The sequence below is a fragment of the Dermochelys coriacea genome, chromosome 4 (genome assembly GCF_009764565.3).
Source record: "Dermochelys coriacea isolate rDerCor1 chromosome 4, rDerCor1.pri.v4, whole genome shotgun sequence".
Taxonomy (NCBI): Eukaryota; Metazoa; Chordata; order Testudines; family Dermochelyidae; genus Dermochelys; species Dermochelys coriacea.
This window is the reverse complement of record NC_050071.1, coordinates 131,799,815-131,827,549: the sequence shown is the minus strand read 5'-3', so window position 1 is coordinate 131,827,549 and position 27,735 is coordinate 131,799,815. Positions and strand designations below refer to the sequence as shown.

The 27,735-nt window shown below is 40.5% G+C and overlaps 1 protein-coding gene across 4 annotated transcripts in view; it reads right to left on the bottom strand.

Annotated features, from left to right (window-relative positions):
* KDM3A (lysine demethylase 3A) overlaps positions 1 to 26,339 on the bottom strand; it is a 46,027-nt gene extending 19,688 nt beyond the window's left edge. The window contains exons 1-10 of one of the 4 annotated variants that reach the window (XR_006280611.1): positions 25,160 to 26,245; positions 19,101 to 19,256; positions 16,819 to 16,929; positions 15,091 to 15,193; positions 13,893 to 14,017; positions 13,227 to 13,299; positions 13,048 to 13,136; positions 6,840 to 7,000; positions 3,775 to 4,334; positions 2,092 to 2,293 (exon numbers count right to left, since the gene is read on the bottom strand). Coding sequence is in view for 3 of the 4 variants with exons in the window: in XM_038400155.2 (XP_038256083.1) it covers positions 2,092 to 2,293; positions 3,775 to 4,334; positions 6,840 to 7,000; positions 13,048 to 13,136; positions 13,227 to 13,299; positions 13,893 to 14,017; positions 15,091 to 15,193; positions 16,819 to 16,929; positions 19,101 to 19,256; positions 25,160 to 25,333 (1,754 nt within the window). In the remaining variant the exon portion in view is untranslated. Of the gene's footprint in view, positions 1 to 2,091; positions 2,294 to 3,774; positions 4,335 to 6,839; positions 7,001 to 13,047; positions 13,137 to 13,226; positions 13,300 to 13,828; positions 14,018 to 15,090; positions 15,194 to 16,818; positions 16,930 to 19,100; positions 19,257 to 25,159 lie in introns of those variants that run through there. The other 3 variants (XM_038400155.2, XM_043512711.1, XM_043512712.1) reach the window with 3 other exon arrangements.
* Positions 26,340 to 27,735: the final 1,396 nt, after the last annotated feature.

Here is a 27,735-nt window from a genome sequence, read left to right as displayed (position 1 = left end):
GAAACTGAATATCTTAAACATAACCAATAAAACGTAATTATGGCTAACTTGGAAAGCAGGTCAGTAGACAAAACAACATCTACTTTCCAGAAGGTTTTGTATTTAGATTTACCAGTAGGAAAATCTAAGGGGAAAAACATTTAACTATTGACAACACAGAAAAAGAAATTAAGAAAAGAAAACTTTACAAGTCACATGCTAAAAAAGTGTTCATTAATAGGGCTCCTTTACAAACTATCCATGAAATCTCAGTGAAAGACAGCTGCTTCTGAGGTGGAAAAGTAACCAACAGTGCTCGATATGCTGCATAAAAATGGCAAGAAAGTTAGTTCAAAGGCAAAAAAACCAAACAAACCACTACCTGTTACTCTACCCATGAATTAAGAGTGCTGTGGGATCTTTAACATCCACACAGAGGAGATGGGACCACCATTTTTAAAGTTCTAATTGAAAAGACTCAATGTAGTTGAATCTCAGCATCTACCTTGAAGCCATGAGTTAATATTACTTAGTTTTAAAACTGTGGTCTTGTGTAGTCTAGGTATTTCAGGCATAATATTAAGCCACCTTTATTAAATCACCCTTTGAAATTAATTTACAAGTTAGCAATATTGGTCTTAGATGTCTTGTTCTCATGTTACACTTTTTTCATAGATACTAAGGTCAGAAGGGACCATTCTGATCATCTAGTCCGACCTCCTGCACAGCGCAGGCCACAGAATCTCACCCACCCACTCCTATGAAAAACCTCACCCATGTCTGAGCTATTGAAGAACTTAAATCATGGTTCAAAGACTTCAAGAAGCAGAGAAGCCTCCCTCAAGTCAACCATGCCCCATGCTACAGAGGAAGGCGAAAAACCTCCAGGGCCTCTCCAATCTGCCCTGGAGGAAAATTCCTTCCCGACCCCAAATATGGCCATCAGCTAAACCCTGAGCATATGGGCAAGCTTCACCAGCCAGATACCCAGGAAAGAATTTTCTTACTTCTCCCCTTCAATCCTCCCTCCCCAAGAGCTCACAGAGCTATAATATTTCTTCCACTAGAAGATGTGCAGGAAATTAAGCCTGTAACGCAACAACAAAACAGGAAGATTTTTCCAGCCCCAAATCTTCATTCAAGGAGACTAGGACTTCAATGTTTGTTTTTAAATTTGATCACAAAGTGAGCTCTCTCTACACAGCACTACACGTGTCACTTTATGCAACAAAAGAATGATACAGTCCATGCCCCATAAAGTTTAACACAAGAAAAACAAAACTAGTAAGGACAGGTGTGACAAAATCATTGGGAATGAGATGAATATAGAAAGATTTCATGAAAAGGGAGAGATTTATGTAGGATTTGAAAAAGGAGGGGATATTTTCAGGAACCTTGCATAGTCTGCATTTCTGCAGAAAAAAAAACCTATACCTTCCCTCCAAATTGTACTCCAAAATTTAAGCTGTACTTTAAAAATATTTCTCTAGTTCCTGACAACCACCTTCATGACAGACACCCCCGGATACTGAATGAGGAACCTCTGGAACTGAAAGCATGAATCTCTACAGCTTGAGATAAAAGAGCCAGGCTCCCAAGCAGGCAGCTGTAACAGACTCAACCTCTCTGGATCAGGCACTGGGGGGGGGGGGGGGGAGGGAGAGGAGGAGTTCACACCACAGAGTGACCATTACAAAATAAAACATTGATTTAAATCACTGATTTTAATTAAGACTTTCCACTTGGTAATTTAAATTATCTTGATTTAAAATTAATCCATCCTACACTGAGAACACAGTATTTATCACATAAGCCACTGAACAGCTGTCAAGGTTATTAATTGATCTCAGATGCATTTGAAACAGTGACTTAGAGGTGACTGGCTATAGGATCTCCAAAGCCATTGTAGGCCAAGATTTAAAAGAGAGACTAAAGAAACTACTGAGCACTCTGCACTTTTTTTTTTTTTTTTTTTTTTTTTTAAAGTCAGACAGGTGCCTATTTATGCCCAACTTTAGAGTTTTATTTTTTTAAGTCTTTGATTGAGTCATCTTAAATCTATTTGTACAGCTGAGAATATCAACATCCACATATTTTCAAAATTTCTCTAACCTCCTGAAGTGAAAGAATCTGCAAAAGACAGCGGAGTCTTTTTGCTCTTTGTTTTTCCGGTAGCTGTCCAGGCGGCATTCCCTGCACTTATGCAGGTGAGGTGCAATGTTATTGCAGGAACCATCCTGCACAAAAGCTTCCCCACTTTGCTGCAGCTTCTTAACTTTACAAGCATCTGTCAAGACTGACCTGTGAACAATTACTGCAAGTAAAAAAAAAATAGTGCAGGTTAAAACAACTTCAACTAGTCACTCAGACTCACATTCGCTTTCCCTATGCATCTCTGGTAAAGCTATAGCTGCTTTTATTATGTTACTTTAACTTTTCACTCGATACCTCAAATTAAATCTTAACATATTATGAAGTTGGTTGCTTATTACAGAGCATAAACGTCTTTTCAAGTTTTCTGACAATAAGGTTATAGTCAGGGCCCCATTTTTTGTTACAACCCTGCAATTTACCCCTTCCCACACAACTGCATTCCAGAACCTCAGCTTTTGTTTGTTTTTAAATTATGTTTCTGCAGACATAATAGCTAGTTGCAACCTTGAACACAGGACCAGAATGTAAATAGATGTAACAATGTCTTTTTGAGCCTTCAAAGAGCCTGAAATACTTCTGAGAGATATAAATTGCCCTATTCATCTTCGTGAAATCCCCGGGGACTCCCTAATTTTGCTGCTGCAGTCAGACATTTTTCAAAAGCATTATGGAATTCAATATTTTACTACAGTCAGTGTTCAGGACACCCTCCTCCACCCCTGCCCCCCGACTTCATGCCCAGCTGGGATCCACCTGCAATTGTTGCTTGCTCTGCACCTTTCCCCACAAGATAGAGAATTGAGTCACAGTGTCTGCTACATGACCTGTTCCACAAAGCCAGGTAACAGGGGGTCAGGGAACCAGAGCTGGATTTCTGTGGTCTGACTGCAAGTTCCATGATCAGCTAAGCTGCCTGGAGGACAGTGCAGCAGCCCAGGTCCATAGAGCTGAGTCACTGAATCCAGCTACAAGCTTCCCCATTCTTTGGCACACAGAGTGGGAAGGAGAGAAAAATTCCTCTAAAGAACATTGCAGGACCCTACTGAGTGGTAACTGGGCCACCTGGAAAGCACAGCTAAAAAACCCATCAACTAATTTTGTCAATGAATTATTTTCAACTATGAGCTTGACTTGTATGAGTGTGTATGGAGGTGGGAGTGTGGAAGGATAGAAATGAAAGGTAGAATAAATTAATATTGCTTAGAACTTAGGGATTGTTGCTGTAACATTTGGTCCCATTATCCCATGGAGTAGGAGCCCTATTCATAAATTATACTCACTTTTGCAACCCTTCTTCCCTAATGTAGGGTAACAGAATTTTGTTCGGATTAGATTTGCGATGATGAAAAAGTATTCTTTTTTCCTTAGGACATGCATATCTAATCCTACCAAGACCTTAAATATCTTTTCCCAAGACTTACTCTGTATACATAATCTGAAAATTGGGTATAAATTTTAGGAGCCCCCATCATACTCCTTGAGTTCCTATTCTAGAAATGAAATCTAGGTGTTTCACTAACTCAGACATCAAGACTGCAATTTCGTAAGATTCCTTACCCTATTAACACATTTTTCTGACATTTCTAAGCAACTTTATATACAATAATTCTCTGTTGATATCACAGCTCCAGATATACTTGCCATTGTTGTAGACATTATTGGTGCTTCCAGTCCTAGCACCTTCGTTTTCATTTCTCTCGCATGAAATCTCATTTGAGTTCCCTCTGACTGAGGAACATGCAGAAAAGGAGTTTTCTGCCTTGTTTCCTTTGCAGCTGCTTTGTAATTTAATCTCATGCCCAGTGAAAAGGCTAACAGCAGCATCAGATGTTGAAGGTTTACAATCCAAGATTTTCTGCAGTTCTGATGTGCCATTAAGCCTGGATGTTACTCTGGAAGAATTGTCTAGGTCCTGTGGGGATTTTATAGGAACATGCTCCTTTGGGAAGTTTGCCATTGGCTTGGTAAAAGATTTGTGGACGTTTTTCAAGTCACTTTGTTTTTCATTGTGTGCGTCAGTCAAAGATGGCGATCTTGAGGTCTTCAAAGAGGTATAGTTACTATTCTGATCATTAGGATTTTTAGTTTGTTCTTTAGATAGAAACTCTGCTTTATGGAAGACCGTCAGATTTTCTTTTGACATTTTAACCATAGTATTAAGACAAGAAGGATGTTCTTCTGGTGAATTCTCTTTGCAAATGCTGAAATGTACAATATGCAGTAATAAGACCTAAAGAGAAACTCAAACCATAACTCTCTCAAGCTTTTCATAGGAACCAGAGTTTACATAGGTAAAATAGGAAGTTAATCATGGATGCTAGCAATTAAGATTAAGAATTCAGAAAAGTTTCACATACTAAACACTTTAAAAAAAAAAGAGATACACAAACAATGAAAAACCACAAGGGGAGTTTAAGATACTATAACTACTGTTCCTTCTGGGCTCCCGTGCTAACTTGTTGACTGTGTACCTCCCCCACCACAGAAGTTACAGGTACCTATTTATAAAAAGATAGTGTTTCTCTCCCCACAGTCGCTATGTGAAAGACCTACATAAACATGGGAAACGATAAGTAGCTAAATGCAAGTTATGCTTTAGTCAAACAAGTTATTGGACTCAATACAGGGTAACTGAGTGAACACTAATGATCTATGATATACAGGATGCCAGACTAGATGAACTACTGGCCCCTTCTAGCCATATATGTGCGCGCACGCGCGTGCATATACATATTAATTAAAACACACACACACACACACACCCTCTATTAAGATATATAGGAAAACAGTGAAAATGATTCAGCAGAGAGTTCTGTTAAATGCACATAGTAACTTAAGATTTTTTTTCTAGTTACGGTAATCTTAAGTAGCATGAATAATAGGTTAAATTTGAATAATGGAATGTTAAATAGCACTTAAGAGAATCTTTTGTTTCCTACTATGCCATTTTCTATAGGAAGCACTCTTCTCTTATTGTGACAGAATCCAGAATCAGCGAGACAGGGCAGAGCTTGATGCCTGGAACACTAAGTCAGAACTGAAGTGCAGTTACACTCTGAAAAATGTTTAGTACCTTTGTGTGTTCTAGATCTACTTTGCTCAGTCAAAATATATTTCAAACTAATAGTGCCATAAATTTAGCCTTTCAGATTCCAGATCCCCACCTCCGTGCTCTCACCAATACAAACAGAACTTATAACAATTCTTTTGATTCTTTGATCATATCTATAATTGTATCTAGCTGCTTTACATCTCTATATTGGATCTGCCAGGCCACCAGGAGTAAGATTATTTGGGTCAGAAAATAGATATGACTGATTACACACAGGGAACAAACCTCTTGATTAATTTTCTTTCCTCCCCTACTCCAAAAAATAAGGCACTTTGACTGTATTTGCATTTGTAGTTAAGTTAGCAACATTCCATATATGAGACGCAACTCCCATAAGGGTATGTATACAATACATATGCTTTATGGTAGTATGTAGAGTACATACACTAAATATTCCTCTAGCATGGGTATAAACAGCAGTGTATGCAGTGCCTCACTGTCCAAAGACACTCCTGAACCCTGTGGGTATGTATCCTACACTGCTCTCTACAAGCCTAAGCTGTGCCTCCCCCACCCACAGTGCTATCTTTAAGCAACGTATAGAATGCCAGAGCCTTTTCACTGACATGTAGTTACCACAGTGTGGACGCAGCCTGCTTTTCACTGCAGTGTGTAACAATACATGCCCTACCAGCTTGCCACCAGTGACTTGCAGTGTAGGCACAGCCTATGAAGCCTACACTATTGAATCATAAAGGCCAGTATTGTGACTAAACAGCTGACTCAGTCAGAAAAAACTGGATTCTGTTTCAAACTCTACAGAGGCTTCCTGTGTGACCATAGGCAATTCATGTAACTATTCTGTACTTCAGTTTCCTGATCAGCAAAAGGGGAATAATATTTTCCTAACGTCAAAGAAGAGTTTAGAAGCTTCATTAAATTAAAATGCTTGTAAAGTGCTTTAAGAATTTATGTTCAGCATAAAAAAAAAAAAGTGTTATATAAGTATATTTTACTACATCAGTCTTATCTTTAAGATGCACCCTAGAAAAGTGGAAACAATTGTAACTTGTCATTGGAGAAGGGTAGAATGAACATAAGAAAACTCCCCCCTTGCCAGGTCTGTAACTCAATAGAGTTCTGAAATTAAACGTATCAAAGTCCATCTACAAGCCAAGAACATAATTTCTATTCACTGTAACAATCAACTACAGGTAAACTAATCTTCCTCCTTATTTACAATATGCCTACTTTGGTGCTTTTCATTTTAGATCTAAGACACACCAAGTAATTTAAAAGCAATGAAGCCACAAAATACATCGAGGCATTATCCCCCACTTTACAGATGGATAAATAGAGGCACTGGATGGTTAAACAATTTCCTTAAGGTCACAAGCTGAGTCAACGGAAAGTGGCAGAAATATAACCCAGAGGTAATTATATATTCAGGGCAATTGACAAAAATCAGTTAGATATGTCTCACCCACACTAACAGTGGAGGGGTGTGGGAGGGAAGCTTAGTTACCATGATTTCTTTAAAAAGAAAAAAAAAAACACCCTTAATTTAGTCTACTTTGTATAAAATTATTATTCTGCTGCATTTCCTCCTCCCCCCCACAGGTTAAAAAACCCCCAAAAGAGAGTCACTACTTACCCCTGAGGAGTTTCTGCACCAACATTAGGAGGCGAGTTAGCTGGCTGAGGCATGCCCTGGTTCCTGAGGTCTTTGCTAGCAGGGGTTGCAGGCGTACACCCTAGCAATGTTTCACCAAACACTGTTGGTACTGACTGTACGTGACTCAGACTACGTGATACCTGAAACAGATGTCAAAGTCAACAGAAAAATTCAAAGCCAACACATGAGAAAAATATATCACTTCTATGACTCTACCACGACCACTTAAATAAATATATAACACTCCTGTTTCTATGTCCAAGAATTATATTTGCCTTTTTTGCAACGGCACCATATTGTTGGCTTGTATTCAACTGGTAATCCATTATACCCCCCAAGATCCTTTTCAGCAGTACCACCACCTCGCCAGTTATTCTCCATTTTGCAGTTGTGCATTTCATTTTTCCTTCCTAAGTAAAGTACTTGGAACTTGTCCTTATTGATTTCATCAGTTGATTTCAGGCCAATTCTTCCATTTGTCAAGGTCTTTGAATTCCAATCCTTTCCTCCAAAGTGCCTGCAACCCCGCCAACTTGATGTTGTCTATAAGAGTTGATCAGAAGCAGGAAGCCTACTAAACAACCAGTGGGGCCCCTGGACGACTGAGATACAAAAGGAGCACTTAAAGATGATAAAGTCATTGCAGAGAAACTAAATGAATTCTTTGCTTCAGTCTTCACGGCTAAGGATGTTAGGGAGATTCCCAAACCTGAGCCATCTTTTGTAGGTGACAAATCTGAGGAATTGTCACAGATTGAAATGTCACTAGAGGAGGTTTTGGAATTAATTGAGAATCTTAACAGTAACAAGTCACCGTGACCAGATGGCATTCACCCAAGAGTTCTGAAAGAACTCAAATATGAAATTGCAGAACTATTAACTATGGTTTGTAACCTGTCCTTTAAGTCAGCTTCTGTACCCAATGACTGGAAGATGGTGAACGTAAAGCCAATATTTAAAAAGGGCTCTAGAGGTGATCCCGGCAATTACAAACTGGTAAGTCTACCGTCAGTACCAGGCAAATTAGTTGAAACAATAGTAAAGAATAAAATTGTCAGACACATAGAAGAACATAAGTTGTTGGGCAAAAGTCAACATGGTTTCTGTAAAGGGAAATCATGTCTTACTAATCGATTAGAGTTCTTTGAAAGGGGGCAAACAAACATGTGGACAAAGGGGAATCCACTGAACACAGTATACTTAGATTTCCAGAAAGCCTTTGACAAGGTCCCTCACCAAAGACTCTTATGTAAATTAAGTTGTCATGGGATAAGAGGGAAGATCCTTTCATGGACTGAGAATTGGTTAAAAGACAGGGAACAAAGGATAGGAATAAATGGCAATTTTCAGAATGGAGAGGGGTAACTAGCAGTGTTCCCCAAGGGTCAGTCCTAAGACCAATCCTATTCAACTTATTCATAAATGATCTGGAGAAAGGGGTAAACAGTGAGGTGGCAAAGTTTGCAGACTGTACTAAACTGCTCAAGATAGTTAAGACCAAAGCAGACTGTAAAGAACTTCAAAAAGATTTCACAAAACTAAGTGATTGGCCAACAAAATGGCAAATGAAATTTAATGTGGATAAATGTAAAGTAATGCACATTGGAAAAAATAACCCCAACTATACATACAATATGATGGGGGCTAATACAACTAATTAGGAAAGATCTTGGAGTCATCATGGATAGTTCTCTGAAGATGTCCACGCAATGTGCAGCAGCAGTCAAAAAAGCAAATAAGAGGTTAGGAATCATTAAAAAGGGATAAAGAATAAGACTGAGAACATCTTATTGCCCTTAATAAATCCATGGTACACCCACATCTTGAATACTGCGTACAGATGTGGTCTCCTCATCTCAAAAAAAAGATATACTGGCATTAGAAAAGGTTCTGAAAAGGGCAACTAAAATGTTTAGGGGTTTGGAACAGGTCCCATATGAGGAGAGATTAAAGAGGCTAGGACTTTTCATCTTGGAAAAGATGAGACTGAGGTATATAAAATCTTGAGTGGTATGGAGAAAGTTATTTACTTGTTCCCATAATATAAGAACTAGGGGCCACCAAATGAAATTAATGGGCGGCAGGTTTAAAGCAAAAGAAAATGTTGTTCTTCACACAGCGCACAGTCAACTTGTGGAACTGCTTGCCTGAGGAGGTTGTGAAGGCTAGGACTATAACAGGGTTTAAAAGAGAACTGGATAAATTCATGGAGGTTAAGTCCATTAATAGCTATTAGCCAGGATGGGTAAGGAATGGTGTCCCTAGCTTCTGTTTGTCAGAGGGTGGAGATGGATGGCAGGAGACAGATCACTTGATCATTACCTGTTAGGTTCATTCCTCTGGGGCACCTGGCATTGACCACTGTCAGTAGACAGGATACTGGGCTGGATGGACCTTTGGTTTGACCCAGTATGGCCATTGTTATTTTATAAATATACTCTCCACTTCATTATCCAAGTCATTAGTGAAAATATTGACTAGTACTGGACCCAAGACTGACCCGTGCGGGACCCCACTAACAGCCCTCCTATTTTGACAGCAAACCACTGATAACTACTCTTAAGTATGGTCTTTCAGTTATACACCTGCCATATGGTAAATTAATCCAGACCACATTTCCCTAGTTCGCTGATGGGAATGTCATGTAGCACAGTGTCAAGAGCCTTACTAGAATCGAGATACGTCTTATCTACCACTTTCTCCCTATCCAATGGGCCAGTAACCCTATGAGGGGGAAATTAGATTGGTTTAGCATGATTTGTTCTTGACAAATCCATGCTGGCTATTCCTTATAACCCTATTATCATGTAGGTGCTAACAAATTCATTGTTTAAAAAATTGTTCCAGTATCTTCTCGGGTATATAGACAGACTTGCGGTCCTCTTTACTCCCCTTTTTAAAGATAGGTACTATGTTCACCCTTCTCCAGTCCTCTGGGACCAAATGCACCCTCCATGAGTTCTCAAATAAACCACTAATGCTTCCAAGATGAGTTCTTCAGGAACTAGCTGAAGCACTCTAGGATGAATTTTGTCAGGCCCTGCTGATTTTAATACATGTACATATTCTTCAACTTGTCCTTTCTTATTTCCTGCCCCCTTATTGTTACAATAGTATATCATGTTACATCTTTGCAACCCACAGCACACAAGCATTTCAGAAAAATGGATAATGTGTTAAGAAAAGTTAGAAGAAACTTCTAAAGGAGACTAGAAAAGTCAAGTATTTCAGATAACTGCCAGCTGACATACCACAGCTAATTTTCCTCTAAAGCAATTAAGAGCTATTAATGTTGATAACTTTCAGAACTAATCTGGAAACCTACACTGGTACAAAAAGCCCTCAAGAATTTATGTCGGATAGGTAATTTTATTAGTATGCGTTAATTCTTCCATACAATCCAAACGTATAGAATTTTCTGTGTTATAGAACCCCCATAAGAAGATTCTAGGTGTAGAGATAGTCAGAGCCTTAGACGCATGGGACCCCAGTAACGAGCGAGTGCCGAGAGAATGCGGAATTGGTCAACGCTCTGCTGATGTGGCAACTCATGGTGTCAGATGCCATCAGGTGGTCAAGGGACATCTATATAGAACACATAACTGGATGTCAGCAATACCAGGAAGGATGAGCTGGAGTGCCAATGAGAAGCGCAGTCAAGAAACAAATACTTTCCTCATGGACTGTGTTTTCTAAATGGACAACCAACCTAATTCTTAAAGTTACTGAAGGACAAGCTCTACTCATTGATATATTTTGCTTTCCACAATCAAATCTCTATACAACTTTTCAAGAGTGATGTACCTGAGTATTCAGATTCCAATATCTAAACTGTATTGTTAAATCTAGTCACCTAAATTTGGGTTATTGCTGATTATGTACTCTATGCATCATATGACTTTTAAAAACTAAAATTTGTGGATAATCTAAGCACTATACCCAGATGTACAGACGCTTTTCGCAACCTACGTATTATATTATATATTTTTATTAGCTTTAGTAAAACTTGTAAATCTCTGTGCCTAGTTATGAAACCACTGCCAACAGTTCAGAACACAGCAGCTTGTCCACTCAGAAGCAAAAGCCACAGAGAGCACCGACCACTAGCTCCTTGTGTCAAATCCACAATATCTATGTCATTAACTTCAAAACTTTCCACGGGACTGTGCTAAGTCACCACCTCATGCTGTGGAATCATCTCCTCCTAAGACAGCTACATTACAATAAAACAAAGGGAGCTGTCAATCCTCTCTACTAAGCGCTGGTCTACAATGAAAAATTTAGAGCGGCACAGCTATGTCTGTCAGGGGTGTGAAATATTCACAGCCCGAGAGACATAGTTAAGCTGACTTAGCCCCCAGCATAGACAGCACTACCTCAAATGGAAGAATTTTTCCATTGAACTAGCTATCACCTCTCATGGAGGTGGATTACCTACAGCGATAGGATAACCCTGCCCATCACAGTAGTGTGTGTCTACACTGAAGCACTACGGCAGTGCAGCTGTTGCATTTTAAAATCATAGACAGCCTAAAACTCATGCTCGCTCAGAAAATGGCCCCTGAATCTTGAATTCAATCCCAGAAGTCGTCAGGACAGTCTTACTCACCTTCAGAGCAAAATACAAAATCCAGTTCTTTGATCTATACTTCCCATACCACTACCACCACATTTAAAAAAAAATAAAACAAACAGGAGTTCAGTTATTCTGACTGGAAAGAAAATAAATATCTTCCATGCTTTTTGGAAGATGCTCAGATATAATGATAGACATCTAATAGCAGGGGCAGTCAATAAGAAGACTGTGGGCCAAATTCAAACCACCAGCTACTTTTGACCAGACTTCAAAATCTTTTTATTTACTTAATATCATTGTTATTGCAGTGTGAAAAAGTGTTTCTCTGGAGTCTGGACCTTCACTGACCAAGAAATTTGGACCTTGACAAAAAATAATCGACTACCCCTGCCTTATAGGAATCCAGATAACCCCTCTAGAGTTCTGGGGTAGCTAAAATATCCTCCTTCCAAAGACTACAGTGAAAAGTTTCCACCTCAGACAGAAGTGGCTATATTTCTGATATCACTACTGTACTTTAGGTCCATTTCATGGTCAGACACTTTTAGTAGAGACTTCTATATAGCTGGCTTGACAAAGGACTGACCACATGGTTACAGTAACCTAGGCACAGAAGCAAGATGGCACAGAGACAACCCCTAAACCTCCCAGAAGACCCCTCCCTCCTCCACAAAAAGCAACTAGATCTGATGAGGCTAATCACATGGTCATTTGAAGGACTGTTCTATAGCTATACCATTATTCTCCATATCCAAATCATCCAGGCCTTTGGCCTTCGAGACAGCTTTCCTGGATCTTAGCTAGGCTTGGTGTACCACTCAAATGCATTTGGCTCAGAAAAACATGAAAATATTAGAAAAGCTGCCAGATTCTCCCTTTGCAGAACAACATACAATATCTCTGTAAGACTGGTGCACTCCTGTCTGATAGCAAAAAAAAATCTGAGCAGTCAAGCAAGTAAGTTACAGGGTAAAGTTACCATTGAATTTTTCTCTTTTCCTATATATTTTTCTAAGCTAAAGAAACCCTGATCTTTAAATTTCTCTCTATATAACCAGCAAGAAAAGGCTGCACTCTGGGGGGGGGGGGGGAAGACACCCACAGGATTGGAAGTAGACAAACTCCTTTTACGAATGAGAAAGTGATCTCACCCAAAGGCTCAATTATATTGTTCTCTGTCTTCTAGTAGAGAAAACTACACCCACTTCTGGACTAGCACAGAAGTGTGAGTGCGAGGCTGCTCTACTCTGAAAAGTTAGAGCGGCATAACTACATCACTCAGGGGTGTGAAAAATCCATACCTCTGAGACAGTCAAGTCAACCTAACCCCCAGCATAGACAGTGGTAGGACGATGGAAGAACTATTCTGTCAACTTAGCTACCAATCTCTCAGGGAGATGGATTACCTACACTGACAGAAGCATCCCCTCTGTTGCTATAATAAGTGTCTAAACTGAAGCGCTACAGAGGCACAGCTGCACCCCCAGCTGTGCTGCTGTAGCATTCTAAGCGTAGACATAGCGTAGTGGTTCAGTAAATTGAGGCCATCTAGTCCTCTTCCTTAACAGCTCAATCACAAATGTTACAATAGTGAAAATAAGCCATAGTTACCTCAGAACAGGACTTTATATGTTTGGCATCAACATTTCCTTTATCATCAGATGATTTTCTTTTCATACTCCCATTTCTCTTAGATTTGCCTGAAACATTGAAAAAGTGATTAAATTAGTATGTTTCCAACATTGAAAATTACTTCAAACAGCAAAAGGCCAATAAATAAAAGGTCTTACCACACTTTTCATGGCTGTCATGTATGATTTCAACATGAATCAATTCTGGATCAAGAGTTTTTAAAGCTGGAATCTTAAGGGAAAATGGAGTAAGCTTTTTTAAAAAGACAATTTGTGTAAGAAGTTTTAGATTGGATATTTTCACAACTCAGGGGAGACTAATAAAGCAGTTTTAAAAACAAAAACAGAAGTATGATACTCTACTATGGAGCAATAGAGTAAGCTTCTGGTCTGAAAAACCCTGACTCTGTGGAACTTCAAGTTCAAATCTTAACAAGGATGACTCAATCCTCCATTCCAAATTAGATAAATTGTATGCATGCATTTTCAGAAGGCAGTCTCCAAGACATGGTGCTGCAAACTCTGTACATATAGAGATGCTAAAAAAGGGTTTCCCCTACTGTTAGGCCAAAAGAGAAAATCCCAAACTCTGTTCTCCCACTAGTGTGCAGTGAGCCATTTGCTATCCTTCCATGCACATCAGTGGCACTGTGCATGCAGTATAAAGTGCTCTAGGATCCTTTGGAATGAAGCATGACATAAAATACAAGGTATTATTCCAGCTGGTTAACCCTACTATGGAAAAGCAAGGATAGAATTACCTAGATACAAGGAAGGTGTTTTAATTCTATTTATCTACCCATGTTGCATCAGTTGCTTCTTTACCTCCTGACAGTTGACTTCCAGAGTCCTTGTAGTTGGATTACCATTTACAACAGTTGCTGTGAACCACTGGGTAGATGGATCCAAGCTATAAATCCTTACTTTTGAACCAATTACATTCTTACCACCTTTAAAAAACAAAACACATGCTTCAGAGAGTGGGAACATGCGGGCACACACATTATGGTAACTTTCATTACATATCCACCTGTCAACACTAACTAGCCAGTAGCGCTATACACCAGAAAATAAGTAAACAGCACTGGAAGACAACAGGCAAAACAACAATGTAGTTTTCATACGCCTCCCTCTTGACCCCAGACACGGGGGACTAGTGTGGCTGGGAAAAACGAGTGTGGCCAGAATACCTCCACATTCTGGTTAGTCCATTTGCTGGAACAGCTTATTGGGGCCTTTCTTCTGCTATAATACACACTGGGGGCCATGCCACCCTCAGAATTCAGGAGTCAAAAAAAATGGCAAGCACAGCTCAGCTGGACCTGGAGATTGAGCCCTGAGTGTCCAATTTGTGGAGTTCTTCCTCGCTTTTATTGCCACTGTTTCAAGAGCTGCCATGTTACTTACTCCACTATACTAATTTTCTACCCAGAAGTAGATCATTTCCACTAGACAAACTTTTTGTTACAAGACAGACTTATAGGAAGCCAACAAATAAGAGATTACAGTTGGTGAGCTGCACTATAAACAATTTTAACTTGAACAGAAGAGACGTTCCTAATAAGTCTCCAATGCCTTTCAATTGAGCTATAGAATAGTGAAGGTTAAGACTTTTTTTTTTTTTTTTTTTAAACCAAGAGTGGGTGGCTAAAGTCAGGCACCTAAATAAGTCAGATTTTCAGAAGTACTGAGCAATCAATCAGCTACCACCGAATTCCATGGGAGTGCTGAAAATCAGATTACTTTTTAGATGCCTGATGTTAGCCAGCCATTTAAAAAAAAAAAAAAAAAAAAAAAGAGTCCTAGTTTCTAATTCTGCCCATTTTGGAGCATTTCATTATGGATGGTGGACAGCAAATCTATAAAATTGTTTTGGGAGAGGTAGACTACTCAACATTCTTCTATGAAAGGAAAGACTACTGGAGAGAAAAATCAAAAACGGGATTTTTGCTAACAGATGATACTGTAAATACCACCAGTGCAGTGACCTCCAGTATCCTTCCACGAGATGGTATACTCATACCTTGCATCAAGTGGCTTTCATCTAGATGTTTCATAATCAAAGCTTGAATTTCTTCATTAACATTCTGATCATCCATAAGAGTGTGTCTCAGACTGTCCACATCCTATTAGGATGAAAGCATTTAATGTAAATAGTTGCCAAGAGCACTAAATGTTTAATTTAAAAAAAAAAAAAAGTTTTTCCAACAGAAGCATGTTCAACAGCAAGAGATTATACTGTGAAGCTTCATATCAATCAGATGGTTCTGTTGTGTTTAAGAATTTGGTTTGTAATTCGTGCAGAAAAGAACAGAAAATAAACCAGTATTTCAAAAAATTAATAAGAATTAGTAAAACTTCCATTAGTACTTGTAGTGTGAGCACCCAAAGGCCCAAGTCAGAATCAATTCTCTATTATGCTAAGAGCAGTACAAAAAACAGGTAGAGAATTCCCGCCCCGCCCAAACATTTTACAATCTTATCTAAAGCAGAATACAAAAACCAAACGAAATAGAAGCAGGGAGGGCACAGTACCTGAAATAAAGATTAAGGTGGCCTGGAGTAGTTAAATGTCAACAGATTATTGCTGTTTTAGAGTTATGCTCCAAGTGTAATGGGAGTTTATGATTTTGCCTGGCAACCCACAGATAAACAGCCACTCCCATCTTTTTGGTACTATGCCCTCCCTATATATACACTGGTTAACCCTCCCTATCAATGCCACCTTAAGATGAGATCTGAAATACAGTTACGAAGCAGCTATTAAAAATTCCACGGCACTCCGTTATAGTTATGTTCTGCACAAAAGCCAACTCAAGTACATTCCGCCAGATTAAAAGCAGAGCTGGTCAGAGAATGAAGATTCATCAAGATGTTTCTGAAACAGTTTGACTTTGAACAAAGCGTTGATAGGAAACCAGGCAGGTTTCCTGTCAGCTTGCTTGGCAGACTAATGGGGAGTCAAAAGCCGTAGCTCCCAATCTCCAACGCTTAGCAAATTCCCTTTCAGCTCTGAGAGTATCAGGACCCTGAAGCCCCAGCTGAGCTGAGAGCCAGCAATCCGAGGGTCTCTGCTTCCCATAAGCCCTCCAGACAATTTCATTTGCATGTTATAAAATTTTTGGTTTTTTCAAAAATATTTTTTTTAATTTCCATTTTGGAATGAAAACCAGAAATTTCAAGTTGGAATGAAACCAAAGTTCAAAAACCTCCATTAAATGGAATTATTGTTCTCCACACAGCTCTAATTAAAACACCACCTGTAGTTTTAAATGGAAAAAATATTCTTCACCACTTCCTATCCTAACCGTTGTGGAGCGTTTCTATTTCATAGTAAGATTTGTTATCTATTCTCCCTTCTATACACACACACATATATACACACACACGCACATATACACACACGCGTATACACACACACACACACACACACAACTCCTTCAATGCTAATGGATATCATGTTCATAAGTCAACTGATCATATAGAAAGAACCTCCCATTTTACCATCATGATATACCAATGGTTCATCAACCTGAAAAGCTAGAAGACTAATGTTATTCCTACACCAAGCTCTCTTATATGGCTACTCAGCAGGTTTTTAACACAACACACAGTATTAAGGATAAATTTTCCATGAGCTACAGCAACATGGACATGCTTCAAATTTTCACTTAATGTTTCAGCAGTGAACACTAGACAAAATAAGGCTTGAGCCCTCTTATTGTATGCAAGACAGTCCAAATAAAGTTACCTGAATAGGCTTCAAAAGGTCTTTAGAAAGAAACACACATCTCTCTTCACCAAGAAAGCGTACAGATACCACGGATCCTAAACCAGCCTTGTCCAATAAGAATCTGTAAACCTGAAAGACAAGAGCAAGCATTTGAGAAACAGTACTTTTCCTGCTTATTGTCCTTTTTCATTTGGTATGTGTTTTGCCCCTGTATTTTGAAAAAAGATGCAACTAACATGGCTGCCACAGGGCATCCCTTTACATACCCTGTGAATATAATTGCCTATCCTGGTCTCCTATCCAGGAACACAGAAGGGCTGTTTCCCTTTTACCACAGGTGCTTTTTAATCTTCAATTTAAAAGCATACCAGAAGGACTCTCAGGTATACAGCAGGAGACTGACTCCCACCCACATCTCTCTCCCCTCCCTAACTCATTCTCCAAGTCCCACAGTACTTCCTGTTCTTTGAGGTTTGAGAATGATGTTTGTAAGCTTAATGCCATGGAACAAAAAGACAATACTGTAAGTACCATAAGTTTCCAGAACTAAATTGTGAATTTAAGCATAAATTTAAATTTAGGTGAGGTCTGTCCCATCATTTTTAAATATACAATTACTTACTATTTACTGAACATTTTTCATGATCAAAGTTGTTTACAAATATTAACCAACAGTCCTGCAAGACAGACTATAGTACTGTGCCTTAAAACTCCACAGCGTTCCTTGTTAAAGTGACTTATGAATTTTTTTACACTGTGTACCTAAAATACGACACAGAAAAGATTCTATACGTAAATGTATTTACTGAATAAATAAATGCCCGCTATACAATGCATTCAGATACATGCAAGGGCTGTACTTCCCATTTGATGCTCTGTAGTATAAAAAGTTTAAGAATTTAGATTCTTTCCAGTGCCACCATGAAAATATGTATAATGTATCTGTAGTATTTATGCTAAAATTAATCCACGAATTCAACAAGTGAAAAGCAGACTTCCCCAATACTGTACGACTATTTCCAATTTACACACAAGCAGATTTTTAAATAAATAAATTAGTCAATGCTAATTTCAGCAGTCTTATCAAAACCGAGCTAAAAAAAGCTGAATTAATTTGCATAACCAAAAAAAAAAAAAAACAAAAAACACCCCTTGGTTGTTTGGCTGCATAAGATGACCTTAATGCTGCAAGTAGCCTAGTAGTTTATTCTGATCTGTATAACAGAATGTTCTAAACTCCATCTGTATCAGTAAAGATAGTTAATCATCTCTTCCATCTCATTACCTTTTAAGGAAATCAAAGGACTCTAGGCCACACAACTCCTAAAGTTTGACAGAACTCTAATCAAATGACGACACTAGTACTTTTCACTAGAATACCAACAGTACAGATTACTGAACTCCCCTCCACCATACTTCACTACAGATTGAAAACTGGATGATGTACTCAGTTTTCCAGACACATGGATACCAGGGCAGTATAAGTAAAATAAATCTATAGTGGGTAAGTAAATGCATATTACCAGAAAAAGGGCCTTTCATCATCTCTACTGACTGGTCCACATAAAGTGTAAATCAATCCGCTACACCTAAGGAGGACTTATGTTCTTTGGCTCAAGCAGTTAAATAAAACTCATGCTTTTGAGTGCATGAGATCTTTTGTGCAATCCTCACAAAATGACCAAAGCAGGTAACTATCACATGGACACAGGAATTTAAAGTTTACAGAGCACTGAGCCAAGGACAGTAAACTGAGAAATTTAGGACAAAGGCTTGAAACAACATGCATCTTCAATGCCGCCTGATCATCTTTCCATCTCTCACCACAACCCCTTCAGAAGTAGTACCCGTGGGAAATTAGAGAAGGGAAAAGGATTTGAAACATCTCTCCTGCTCCAAAACACAATCCTAGAAATAGTCAGAGATCCACTATGAGGCAGTACAAGGCATCCCTTCAACACAAGAATGGAAAATACTGCTCTCAAATGCTTAGAGACCCTGCCTACCCATGGCTACAGAACTAAGCTTTAGTACAATTTCAGATTTCCCACGTGGGTGCATGAAGAATGCTACACACAAAAAAGCATTCAGCCATTTTAGTGAAGCTGGATTTTGTCTTGTTTTAATAAATGTGTCTTACGTTTTTAGATTAGAGGTTTTTAAAATAGTAAATTCTAATTGTTGGACTATTGATCACATTAAAAACAAATTCTGAAGCCTACAAAACCAGAAACTAGGAAATACTGCCTTCACAGATCAAGTACTGAAGTGAAGTTGATCAGGCCAATCTGTATACTTACCATTGCAGGCCACTGAACAATATCTGTAGAGTTGGCTTGAGATTCTCGTTCAGCAAGTACCAATTTTTGCTCTACTAGAAATCCTCTCATTTTATGGTTGTAGACCTCGATCCATCTTCTTCTCTCCCATGACTCACCATCAAACTCCACACATACCTAGAGGAATGGGGAAGAAGTTAAAAATCTAGGACATGACCATCAGATTGCTGTTTAGATAGAAGGAAGAGAAAGACTGAGGCAAGTGCTATGAAAGATAATATTTTGGGACCCTAAGAACCCTTCAGTGCCCGATGGCAAAGGGCACATTATACTGTAACTCAATCAGGCCTGACGCAGCCACTACCCATAAGACACTTGTCATAATATGCATCGAAAATGTATCATATATAAACTGGGGATATGCTGGTCAGGAACATCGTGTGATGTATATATAAGTTGTATATAGAAGAACCTCAGAGTTACAAAAACCTTGGGAATGAAGGTTGTTCATAATTCTGAAATGTTTGTAACTCTGAACAAAACGTCAGTATCTCTTTCAAAAGTTTACAACTGAACATTGACTGAATACAGCTTTGAAACTTTACTATGTAGAAGAAAAATGCTGCCTTTATTTTTTAATAAAGTAGTTTACATTTAACACAGTACTGTATGTGCTTTTTCTGGTCTCTGTTGCTACCTGATTGTGTACTTCCAGTTCCAAATGAAGCGTGTGGTTGACTGGTCAGTTCGTAACTCTGAGGTTTTACTGTATAAAGAATTACGCATGTGTGTGTGTGCTGAAAAATATGTTCTTAAAATGTGTTTTGGAAGGCAGGGCATAAATCAAATCTACCCTTGACAAAGGAATTTGAATTTACCAATCTGCACCCCCAGGAAATCTTCCTGAGACAAAGACACTGGACTTTGGAATATACCAGGGGAAGCAAAAAGACATTCTAGTTATCCATCACTTAGGGGACATAAGGAACGGCACCCTATGAGCCTGTGAACAGTGGATCCTCTTGGCCGAAGGGCAGGAGCTGCTGCTACAATTCCCTGGTGTGGCAGGGAGCTGAAACACAGTCCCCGGCAAAGTTCACTTTTGCTAAGGCAGAAGGGTAACTCAGTGGCTTACAGTTCTGGGCTGCATTAAGGAGAATGCCACTTTTTTTTTTTTTAACCTTACCCAACAATTAGGTTTAATTATAAGCACTTGTTCTCATTAAAATGTCCAATTATTGCATTTTTGTCACACAATGAAACAATTACTATACAATAATTAACTGCTCTATTTTTAGAGCAGTATTTTTAGACTAGTAAACTTAAATTCCAACCTAGTCAATGTTATGCAACATCTTTAACCGTAAAATGCCTTTCTTCTATATTACTTACCCATCTCCACAGTGAGCCAGATTCTAATTTTAAATTAATGTATTTCAACAGCTCCACTACTGATGCTGAGAGTTTAAACAATGTTTATCTTATTACAGAAGAAAAGCCTATTAAAATGCAGGGTTTTTTTTAATATGTCAGAACATCATTCAGTTCTCACTTTCTATTTTTACAGCACCCAGATGTGTTAGCTGCTTTACAGAAACATATGAAAAGATCAGTCTCTGCACAGAGGAGCTTAAATTTTGCATGTATTGCAAGAAGAGGGTGACAAAAAGAGTGAGGAAAGATAGTTAACATTTACAGCAATCAAGTTAAATGATCTGATTAAAAAAAAAAGTAAATATTGTGCACATCTTGGGGATCCGTTAATTTTTTTTTTAAAAAAAAGTAAAAAATATTCCTCACTTCTGAGTGAGGAGAATATGGTAGCTTGATGAACTGGTTTTGGGATGTCATTTCATGCCTGGTAAGGAACATGAAGAAAGGTGTGGACAAAGGAAGAGAAAACGTAATACAAAATTGCTGCCTCCATTCCTGCATATGCATATATTATTGCTTGCATGCAGCTGTGTTTACAGGTTGCACTCCATATAGGTTTTTACATGTCCCCTTCCCAATCACCATAATATCTGACAACATGTGAGGTAAAAAGAAAAGGAGTACTTGAGGCACCTTAGAGACTAACAAATTTATTAGAGCATAAGCTTTCGTGAGCTACAGCTCACTTCATCGGATGCATTTGGTGGAAAAAACAGAGGGGAGATTGATATATATATACACACACACACACAGAACATGAAACAATGGGTTTATCATGCACACTGTAAGGAGAGTGATCACTTAAGATAAGCCATCACCAGCAGCAGGGGGGGGAAAGGAGGAAAGCCTACCTTGCTTGTCACCATGAAAGGTTATTTCCAGCAGTTAACAAGAATATCTGACAACAGTGGGGGGTGGGGAGAAATAACATGGGGAAATAGTTTTACTTTGTGTAATGACTCATCCATTCCCAGTCTCTATTCAAGCCTAAGTTAATTGTATCCAGTTTACAAATTAATTCCAATTCAGCAGTCTCTGGTTGGAGTCTGTTTCTGAAGCTTTTTTGTTGAAGGATAGCCACTCTTAGGTCTGTAATCGAGTGACCAGAGGGATTGAAGTGTTCTCCAACTGGTTTTTGAATGTTCTAATTCTTGACGTCTGATTTGTGTCCATTCATTCTTTTACGTAGAGACTGTCCAGTTTGGCCAATGTACATGGCAGAGGGGCATTGCTGGCACATGATGGCATATATCACACTGGTAGATGCGCAGGTGAACGAGCCTCTGATAGTGTGGCTGATGTGATTAGGCCCTAGGATGGTGTCCCCTGAATAGATGTGTGGACAGAGTTGGCAACGGGCTTTGTTGCAAGGATAGGTTCCTGGGTTAGTGGTTCTGTTGTGTGGTTGCTGGTGAGTATTTGCTTCAGGAAAATAAAAAGGAGAAAAAAAGCGAGGGGAGTGGGTTATAGATGGTTGTAATAAGCCATAAATCCAATGTCTCTATTCAGTCCATTCATAGGAAAGTTGTGAATTTAAGTTTGTCTTTTGAAGGTGTTGTGCAAGTTTCTTTTGAGATTGAGGATTGAGAGCTCAAATACAGATAGTTGTGAAAAGTGTTCACCCACGGTGATGTGGTCTTTTTATCTTGCATTATTTTCCTGTGTGAGTTCATTCCAAAGTGTAGTGATTGTCAGTTCACCCACATAGGACGACCCATCACTCTTGCAGATCTTGGGAGACAGGCCAGTCCTTCCTTATAGACAGCCCCACAACCTGAAGCAAATACTCACTAGATACTCAAAGACCAAGCACTATGCCATTTTCTAGCTGTGTTGGTCCCAGGATACTAGCAAGACAAGTTTCAGAGTAGCAGCCGTGTTAGTCTGTATTCGCAAAAAGAAAAGGAGTACTTGTGGCACCTTAGAGACTAACAAATTTATTAGAGCATAAGCTTTCGTGAGCTACAGCTCACTTCATTGGATGCATCCGATGAAGTGAGCTGTAGCTCACGAAAGCTTATGCTCTAATAAATTTGTTAGCAAGACAAGGTTATTGGATCTTATGTTGGTGAGAGAGAGAAGCTTTCAAGCTTACAGAGAGCTCTTCTTCAGGGCTAGGAAATGTATTCAGAGCATCCCAGCTAAATACAAGATGGAACAGATTGTTACAAGCCATAAATCCAATCTATAACCCACTAACAACCTCCCTTTTCTTTTCCCCTGCCCCCCATGACTGGAGGGGTGTTAACAGGCCACTTCACCTTCAATGGTCCCTTAAAATGTGTGTTAACTAGTTATGCTAAACAATGTCTCTATTCAGTCCATGAGTTTTAGGCTACGTCTACACTACAGACTTTACAGCAGCACAGCTGTACTGATGCAGGTGTTCCATAGTAAGGTTTCCTTCGTAGCCACTCTATGCAGGTGGGAGAGAGCTCTCCTGCTGGCATAATTAAAGCATCCCCAATGAGTAGCGGTAGCTATGTCACTGGAGAGCATCTCTCACCCACATAGTGCTGTCCACACCAGCACTTTTGTCCATCAGGGGTGAGTTCCCCCCCGCCCCACATACCCCTTACCAAGGTATGTTTTACCAACAAAAGTGCTAGTGTAACCAAAGCCTAAGGCTTTGTCTACACTACACAGCATTTAGTGACATGGCTGCATCGCCACAGTTGTGCTGCTAAAAGCTGTGCGGTATAGCTGCCGTTTGTTGGCTCTCCTGACAACAGCATGCTGTTTACACTGGAACTTGTCTCAGCAAAACTTTTGTCTTTCGGAGGATGGGGGAGTTTAAATACCTCTGAAAGACAAAAAGTTGTGTCATTCAATTGCCAGTTTAGACATAGCCTTCATGTCTAGCTGCCCCCCATGACTGGAGGGGGGTTAATAGACCACTTCACTTTAAATGGTCCCTTGAAATGTGTTAACTAGTTATGCTAAACAATCTGTTCCATCTTGTATTTAAACTCTGATTCTCTTTTCCAGACCTGAAGAAGAGCAGTGCATAAGCTCGAAAGCTTGTCTCTCACCAACAGAAGTTGGTCCGATAAAAGATGTTACTTCACCCACCATGTCTCTCTACAGACTAAGCACTGCAATTCAAATCTCTCTGTTCCTAAACATGGATTTTCAGTTCACCACCACTCTGAAACCTTTTGCTATAAATTCCTTTTTACCCCCCGCCCTTTTCTTTTGAGACTGGCAGTGGGTTGTATGCTTTTTTGTACAAAAGCTCTTTATGATCACAACCACCTCCCTTGCTATCCTGATGACTTTTCACACTAACACCTACTGGAGAGAGAAGAATGCATTAGAGTTAATCTCTTCTAGCAGAGCCATAACCAATTACAGGTCTCACAGTAAAGCTCTGCAAAATCCCCAGCAGCACCTGCAGGGCTGAGCAGCAATTTCTCCTCCCCAAACCATACAAGGCTTTGATACCTCCCCTGACATGCCATACATGGGCAAAACTCTACCCCCAGCACACTAGATATGACTAAAATGCCACCCTCTGGAATTTAGGCTTGGTCTGTAGTGTAATCCCAAAGTTTACAAATCAAAGATAAATAAGTCAATTAGAACTATTTAGTAACTGCCTTGAAAGGAAAATGGACAAACACTTCCTCAGATTATCAGAAGCAGTCAGGGTCTCCCATTAAGAGAGCAAGGGAAAACCATACAACTAAAAGAAGGTAACCGCAGCAGAAGTAGAGTCATGAAACAAGGCAGTCTGCCACCAAGTCAAAAGTAGACGAAAATATAAAAATTTACACACAATAAAACTCCATTACTACTTTGAAGTCTCCTTAATACTTTGGTATTTTCCACTGAATGCATCCGATGTAGTGAGCTGTAGCTCACAAAAGCTTATGCTCAAACAAATTTGTTAGTCTCTAAGGTGCCACAAGTACTCCTTTTCTTTTTACTTTGAAGTCCTGTCGCTAGTAGATGCTTCACCTACTACAATAGCTGTGGCCCAAGAAGAGCTAACTGGTCATATGGTGTTAACACCTTGTTTCCACCTAACATACATATTTTTAGCTGTCCTCTTATACAATTTAATACTTCCCAGTATTCTGCCATTTAAGTAATTGGCACAGTTGCCATTGGGATGTTTTCTGACTGTGAGAACCATCTAAACTCATGACCACCTAACCATCATGAATAGAAAATGTCCACACTTATCATACCAGTGACCATGGTGAAGAAGAAAATATTAAGGTATTGCAACAACAGCCACTACCAACATTAAAAGCATCACTCCACTCCTCAAACTTATACATGTACTGTAGTCATAGAAAGACATATTCACCATTGAAACAAAATTTATAACTACAGTAGCGAAGTGTGCCAAAAATGTGTCTTAACAGGTAGGATACAATACAAACTTTGTCCAGGGGGTAGGAGGAGACAGATAATCTATACATATTTAAAGGGTTTTTGTGCATGTATTTAACATTCCCGAAAATATAGACATCAGCATAGAGGTTGTTTTCAAACAGGTAAGTAATTATTGACAGATTTATCTAGCCCAGAACAATTGCTGAGAAGCAGACAGAACACGCATGTGTTTGCAAGAGGCAAGAGTCACCATATTGCACTCATCCCCCCCCCCCCAGGACTGTTACATAAACAGAACTTACCTTCAAGTCCCGTTTGGAAACATCGGTGTGCGAAACGGCCCTGATTCTGCCGGCTTTCCAGGGCCATTCGGAGACGCGAGCCGTGTCCCACGGGCCGTTGCCCTCCTCCTCAGACAGGCTCAGGAACCTCTTCCCTACGAGCAAGGGCCAGCTCTCCTCCAGCCTGAGCACCATCCTAGCGCATTGGGCAGCCCTGTTCTCCGCAGAAGAGACCCAGGCAACACGACCAAAGCAGCAACTTCGTTAGACAAGCGCCCCGGGACAGTTGCACGCCGAGCCCAAGAAGCCCGGACGAGGCTGAGCGGAGCTTCCTGCTCTTGTTAGAGGATGAGGACGGGGAGTCGGTCGCCGTTTAACCGTAGACACCGGGGGGGAGTTTGACACGACCGTGTTATTTCCGTGCGGGTGGGGAGAACGGAACGGCCGCGACCACTGTGCAGCGCTGAGGGAACCTGTCCCCGCTCTCAGACGCCAACCTCCGAGCCCCCCTTTGTTCCCGGCGAGCCCCTCCTCAGCAGGAACAGACGAGCCAAGTCACTGGGCGTCAATGGAGCCAGCTGAGGGGGCAGCTCCTTGGAGAGGCCGCCGAGCCCCACTCCCGCCGCCTCGCTCCTCAGCACCCAGCCCTCATCTGCTCCACACACACACACACACACACACACACAGAGACCCCGGGCAGCACGTCCCGCTCAAGCCCCCGAAACAGCCCGAAGAGTTCCCTCAGCCCGAGCACAATCAGCGCCCAGCGCCCACCAACCCTCCTTCTCCTGCCCGCCCGGGCATTGCATACACCCCCTTCCTCACTCACACACCCCTCCAGGCGCCCTGCCGCGAGCTGTTCCCGCTCATTGGCCCGGCCCGGCACGAGGGGAGGGGCACGCGGCAAGCCTCTGTCTCGGATTGGCCGAGGGGCGGAGTTAACTCTCGCGGTTCATCGGCTCGATTTTGCAGAGGCTATACTGCCCAAGACGATGATTCTTCCGCCGACCCCAGATAAAGGAGTCCCGGGTCCCATTCCACTCTCTGAGGCTCCCGAGTCAGAAGCCAATATGGAAAACATTCAGCATGTAAATAGGAGCATCCATGTGATTTTTCCAGGTAGGTTGGCTGTGACTAGAGGGATCCATACGCGACTGGCGGAGGGATATCAAATGTAGGCAAAAACTGTGCGACGGCCGCTTATACGTGCGGTTAGCAGCGTACTCAGATATACCACAGGGGGAGGGGGTACTTGCGGAGCTGTTCTGCGCAAGCGCACATTGCCAAGTGCACCTGCGGGGGTGCGGCGCATGACTCTCTGCGCATGGGCACACAGGGAAGGGCTTGACGCCCGGTGACGGCATGCTCTACCCATGCGCATCAGAAAGGAGGCTGATGCTCGGGGAAGCATGGAAAGGAGGCTGAGGTGGCTCATAGGCGGCCATCTTGCATAGCTGCCTTGAAGGCTATGGAGAGGCCTTTTGGATTCCGGTCTTGCCCAGTGTCCCCTTAAAGTTAAGCCATAGGGATGAGGCAGCCAGGGCGCTCATAGGGGGAAGTGTGTTGGGGTACATTAGAAAGGCCACAGGTGGAGAAAGGATAGATGGGCACACCATCTGCTTTGGGTAATGGCAGCAACAGGCTCTCAAAGGCCAAGCTAATCATCAGAGCAAGCTCCACACAGACCAGGACATACTAACTCAAAGTGGCACCAGACCCTGCTACAACAACACATGCAAAACCTGTCAACATAGCTCTATTACTACACTGATAAGCACCCCCCACAACACACTTTTCAAGATCTGTGGATCTTACACATGCCTATCACAACATGTGGTGTACTTTGTCCAGTGCACTAAATGCCCCATTAACAACTATAAAAAGAAAAGGAGTACTTGTGGCACCTTAGAGACTAACAAATTTATTTGAGCATAAGCTTTCGTGAGCTACAGCTCACTTCATCAGATGCATACAGTGGAAAATACAGTAGGGGGATTTTATATACACAGAGAACATGAAACAATGGGTGTTACCATACACACTGTAACGAGAGTGATCAGGTAAGGTGAGCTATTACCAGCAGGAGAGAAAAAAAAACCTTTTGTAGTGATAATCAAGGTGGGCCATTTCCAGCAGTTGACAAGAACGTCTGAGGAACAGTAGGGGAGAAAATAAACATGGGAAAATAGTTTTACTTTGTGTAATGACACATCCACTCCTAGTCTTTATTCAAGCCTAATTTAATAGTGTCCAGTTTGCAAATTAATTCCAATTCAGCAGTCTCTCGTTGGAGTCTGTTTTTGAAGTTTTTTTGTTGAAGAATTGCCACTTTTAGGTCTGTAATCGAGTGACCAGAGAGATTGAAGTGTTCTCTGACTGATTTTTGAATGTTATAATTCTTGACGTCTGATTTGTGTTCATTTATTCCTTTATGTAGATACTGTCCAGTTTGGCCTATGTACATGGCAGAGGGGCATTGCTGGTACATAATTGCATATATCACATTGGTAGATGTGCAGGTGAATGAGCCTCTGATAGTGTGGCTGATGTGATTAGGCCCTATGATGGTGTCCCCTGAATAGCTATGTGGACACAGT